Source organism: Callionymus lyra, chromosome 13 (assembly GCF_982586985.1).
Source record: "Callionymus lyra chromosome 13, fCalLyr1.hap1.1, whole genome shotgun sequence".
Classification (NCBI taxonomy): Eukaryota; Metazoa; Chordata; class Actinopteri; order Syngnathiformes; family Callionymidae; genus Callionymus; species Callionymus lyra.
The window spans coordinates 24146820-24152208 of NC_141830.1; the positions used below are offsets into that span (position 1 = coordinate 24146820).

The 5389-nt window shown below is 43.9% G+C and overlaps 1 protein-coding gene across 1 annotated transcript; it reads left to right on the plus strand.

Moving 5' to 3' along the window:
* Positions 1 to 1309: 1309 nt before the first annotated feature.
* Positions 1310 to 3984, plus strand: LOC148067870 (12-(S)-hydroxy-5,8,10,14-eicosatetraenoic acid receptor-like). Its single transcript, XM_087806189.1, has 2 exons — positions 1310 to 2051; positions 3385 to 3984. The coding sequence occupies exons 1-2, from the start codon at positions 1518 to 1520 to the stop codon at positions 3844 to 3846; spliced, it is 996 nt and encodes a 331-aa protein (XP_087662315.1). The 5' UTR covers positions 1310 to 1517; the 3' UTR covers positions 3847 to 3984.
* Positions 3985 to 5389: the final 1405 nt, after the last annotated feature.

A 5389-nucleotide genomic window follows, 5' to 3' on the forward strand; every position in this document is an offset into this window, starting at 1 on the left:
GTTGGTTGACGGAAATATTTAAACGTTCTGGAGACTTTACCTGCTTTAGCTTTAGTGGAATATTGCAGAGAAAGTTACCAAAGGTGTTGCTAGTATGTAGTTCTCATTGGAGGGAGTCCACCGGGCAAATCCAGATGAAGGGATTTTGGGCACGATTTGATTATGATCAATCACGAAAATTCCTTACAACTAGTTCGCTGTTGTTCGCTTGTACTCAGTAATGATCCCTACATTAACTTTGGATCCCTCAAGTCAGATGGAAACTAAAACTAAAACTCTACTAAACAGGCTGAAACTTGATCTTGTTGGAGAACTCGGAACACACATCAGTGTGGAGGGCTGGAGGGTCAAGGACACGCATTGACAAGACTTGTTCCATCGTAGCGCACTGCTAACTGATGCATAACAAGTCAGACAGGAGCACGACCGCAACGTTTGAACAAGATTCACACTGATGTCTTTGACATTACCTTATTACCTGTCAATCAAGTTTGAGGCAGTGTGATTAGTTATTCATTTTTCAGCTTTGGTAAATTTCCACTCCGAGCCATTGCCTAACAGAAAAAAAATATATATTCTGATGATCACTGCCTTTGTCACGTTTTTCTGAAGAAAACGTATCCCGCCTATGTACGGGAACGTGGCACGGAAAAGATGAATCACGTTTCGATACTCGGTTCTACCCGAAGTTAACCAGTCCTATCCAATCGTGACTTTTCAAATCAAAGATCGAACAGTAGTATCATAGGAAAATATTGTCGTTGGTAAAAGAGGAGCACAAAAGCGTCAAGAGGTCGGGGGAGGATGAGAAACTGGAAAATCAACTTGAGCTTTTTCCAAAATGTTGAAATCGTTTTTGGGAGAATTCCCCCAAAGTGAGTTGGTTCGACACCCCCTAGGGCAGAAGAGAGTCAAAGGTTTGTCAGGACTTGCTCAGGGACGGGGTTGAGGCATGTCGGGTTGAACGAGAGTCTGAAGTCTCCCAAAAGACACGACATTCCTCAGCGGCCGATTATATTTCTCCTTACATAGAAGCAGAGTCTGTGACATGTAAATCATTCACCAGTCTCGGAGGAAGCGACAGACCCTGACTGAGGGGGGGCACAGTTCTCACTCTCGTGTGCCAGGGATTGTCTGACACTTTCACTAGAGGTTAAACCGACACGTCGCCACTCGACCGACATTCCCGGGTCAGATTAAATCTCTCACATCAGGTTGAGTGCCGGCAGTGATTTCTCCGCCGCCCGGGCCAGCACCTATGACTCACGGCAGGAGGAGGCGGAGCTTCAGCTGTGAGCTTGAACAACACCCCGATCATTCCTCAGTAGCTTCACGCGGGACACCAGAGAGACTTGTCCGGACCTCTGAGATGAACTCGGAGCACGACTAACACACAGGAACTTGTTGGGCAGCATTTTTTCCCTCTCTGTGATCTTGTTCCAGCCTGCGGTGCTCAGCAGAATCCCCGGCTCTTCATGTAGCTCTCTGTCTCTGCCAGTCTTGATCCTTGCGCCACAATGAACAACATCTCCGGGTTGCAGGACCCAGAGGACTGCGATGCCACCAACAGAGGGCTGTACAAGTTGTACGCCGCCATCATGATCATCATCTTCATCCTGGCTCTGCCGCTCAACGCCTCCGTCATCCACCTCTTCATATTCAAGCTCAAGTTCTGGAAGACCAACACCAACAACGTGTTCCTCTTCAACCTGGTGCTGGCCGACATCCTGCTGCTCTTCTGTCTGCCCATCAAGGCGCACAACTTCATCAAAGGGGAGCGCCGGAGCAAAGACGAAGTCGTCTGCAAGGCGATGCTCTTCATGCTCTTCCTGAACCGAGGGGCCAGCATCGCCTTCCTCACCGTCACCTCCATCGACCGCTACTTCAACGTGGTGCACCCCGGGAAGAAGAACATGCTGAAGGCACTGAAGAAGTCCCCCCACATCTCGGCCTTCATCTGGCTGCTGCTGCTGCCGCTCACCATCCCCACCATGCTGAAGAACTTTGACTGCTGCAACAGCCACAAGAGCGGAGACGACACCATCGTCAAAGTGAGTCCAAGGATTTTTTCTAAGTGAGGAAAACATTTCATGAAATCAAAACCTTGAAAAAAAATGCAAGTCTGAACATTTAATTTAAATAACATTTAACTATGTCACATATATTGAGAAAGCCATGTGAGGTTTAACGAAAGAAAAAGTCATAAGTCAAGATTTTTAAACTAAATTAATGAATAAGTGCAGCTATTAAAGAGGAAAAATGAAAGTATATGCTTTAAAAGATGAAAAAATATATATTTAAAATAGCAAAAAACATAAATAATTCAGTCATGTTTTTGAGCAGAAAGCGCCAGAGGAACCACAGTGACCCCTGCTGTCCATAAACAGGACACGAAATTCCCACAGGAAGTCGGGAAAGGGCCTTGAGCAAAAATTCCAGGATGTGTTAAATAAGTTTACTCCCGTCATAAGTCTGCCTAGGAGGTGTTGAGTCACCACGTTATCAGCTGCAAAACTCATCCAAGGTGTCGTTAAATGTGAGCGTGTGTGTCGAGGTAGTCAGTTGCTGCTCTACTCTGAGTTCATCACCGACGCCCAAGACAGATATCGAACCCAAAACAGATAAGGCACTGCCACTGTGTGACACTCACACTCACGACACGCATAACCCTCATAAACCCACACTAAAACACTAAAACAACGGAGCAACACTTTACACACACCTACATGTTTATAACCAACTCTTGATTAATACACAAAGTAACAAAAAGTTTTAAGCACCAACAAGCAAATGCACGTTAAGCACACAAGCAACAAAGAATTTATAGAACAATATAAAAATCAAACATTTGACCACAACAAACAAAAGTGCACAAACAAGCACAGCCTAACACAGGGGTGGGCAATTAAAATTCTACAAGGGCCACATTAAATTCCGTGAATGTTTTAGGGGCCGTAAAGCAAAAAGAAAGAGGATAAAATCCCTAAAAAAAAAGGACATGCGTCAGTCATTAGGCCGTGACATTCATTAAGCTAAATAAGATGCAATTTTATTCTTGTATAGAATCGTTTTTTCAAAACATTTCTTCAATTAACTTAAAAAAATCTTATTTTGAGGGATTAATATATACTCGAAAAATAACACACAAAAAGGAGGGAAGTGTTGTGTGAAAATGTAAATGAATAATAAATGCATTAGAACCATTTATACATGATCATACTTTGACATTACGAGGGCCGCATAAATACAGTCAAAGGGCCGCATGTGGCCCCCGGCCCGCACTTTGCCCAGATCTGCCTTAACACATCTTCACAACACCTCTTCATGTATGCAAACTTGAGAAGGAACTCCCTCTGAGGCTCTGAATCGTGACTGTGGTTGCAGGACGTGGTGGACAGCCTGAGGGAGGTGGTCTTCTTCAGTCAGATCATCATCCCCTTCATCATCCTGGTCTACTGCACGGCTCGCATCGTCAACCGCCTGCGCATCAAGACGATCGGGGACAGGACCAAGTTGAAACGGGCCGTCTTCCTGGTGACCACGGTCATGGTGGTCTTCTCCATCTGCTTCCTCCCATGCGCCCTCGCCAGGAGCATCCTCCTGATCGCTCGAGTCCAGGAGTGGCCCGAGTACATGCAGGACAAAGCGGCTGTGGCGTTTGACGGCCTCATGGTCCTGTCTTACATGGACTGTCTGCTGGACCCGCTGGTCTACTGCTTCTGCAGCACCAAGTTCAAGGCCATTTACCTCTCAAGCTACTTCCCCTTCCTGCTCAAAGAGGCTCCTATTCCCCCTGACAGCTCCACCGGACACACTCCAAACCCCCAACGAAGCAATGTCATCTGAGCTGTCGGAGTATTTGCTTCTACGATTTAAGAATGACTCAATTCTGACAGAGCTCTCTGGTTCTGGAGAGTCCAAATCAACACGTCCATGCTTTTGTAAATAGAATGTTGTTGCCAATAAAGTGTACTTTGAAGTCTCTTCTGATGTCTGGTAGACATGGAACTCTGGAGATACGTAAATATGGCACAGCGACAACAGCCTGATGATGGTGGAGGATCAGTGGACACCAGTGGTGTCTGACGCTCCAGTGGAAGAAGTTGAACTTCAGTGCATATTTGTAGCATGATAATGATAACCAGAGCAAGATGGCACAATGACCTACCATGTCAAAAAAAATCATTTTCGTCATGGAAAGTTTGGTTTGTAAGAGTGATGACATTCCTTTGTACAAAGAGCTATAGCTGCTTATACTACCAACTAGTTCAGATTTGTGATTTAAACAAAATAAGCAGAAAAGAAAGTTATAATAAATTATTTATTTTCTGTTGTATTGATATAGTCGAAATATGTTGGATTTTCTCCTGTCATTCTTCTATATCAAGATTGGTTTACTCACAAAATTAAACTTGTAAACGAGTAAAATGATAAAAACTGAACATGGCACAGCACTCTATGTATTTTTATCAAGCAATGCTTTCTTTTCATTTTTTTGCAGTTTATTTTTTAGTTTTATTGGTTAGTGAGGTAATATCGGCACTCGACTGGTCAGTGGTGCAATAAAGGTTGGCGACCCCTGGTTTAGACCTTCAGGTCTAAGTGTGGGACACTGGTGAAAATGTGGTTTTCCCAGATCTAATCAAGAGATATTTGGTATCGTGAGAATTCTCCTTGTTGCGGCTTCTATACAAGAGGAACGTTAGAGACGAGCGGTATTTAGATGTTTTTAAGTGTCTTTTTGGATGAAGATGAAGACGAAGACAACTGAGCTCCAGTGGCTACATTAAAATGAACCAACATTTTTGTCTACAACTCTAAAAAAAACCAGAGTACTCTGGAAATAATCCCAACCCTTAGTCGACATGAGGGAGAGTAAAAAACAAGTGTTAAAAGTTTAAATTTTGGGTGAACTATCACTTTAAATTGAATTGCTCTAAGCTAACACTACCTTGCATTGTTCATCAGAAGGCGGATTTCCAAAAAAATGATGACCAGGTGGGAATTTTCTTCCGCTTATGTGCACCATCATGACCAACTGCATACTTTCCTCACTCCTGAACAAAGCCCAGAGAAGCCTTAGAGTTAAGATAAGGTTTGTCAGATGAAAATGTCGTTGGTGATTGACGTGCTCTGAGAATTTTTTTTAAGGAGTGAATTATCAAATTTTCTGAGAACACCAGTCGGTATCGCCTCAACAACGCAGCAAGAAGTCACATGTTCTGCTCGATAAGATCTCAAGATTCTTGCGCAACAGTTCTCATTGGTCGGCAGCAGAAGCAGATTACAACAGAAACGCGATATTCAGAATTAAGTGGGACAACAGTGACACTAGCTTCCTGTCTCATGTTAGAGAGTCACGGAGACCAAGTGATGGTACGAGATTACA

Excerpts from the sequence above, each read along its gene's own strand:
- LOC148067870 (XM_087806189.1), top strand. The coding sequence starts at position 1,518 with ATGAACAACATCTCCGGGTTGCAGGACCCAGAGGACTGCGATGCCACC. Across the intron at positions 2,052-3,384 it reads GAGACGACACCATCGTCAAA|GACGTGGTGGACAGCCTGAG; the intron begins GTGAGTCCAAGG and ends CTGTGGTTGCAG.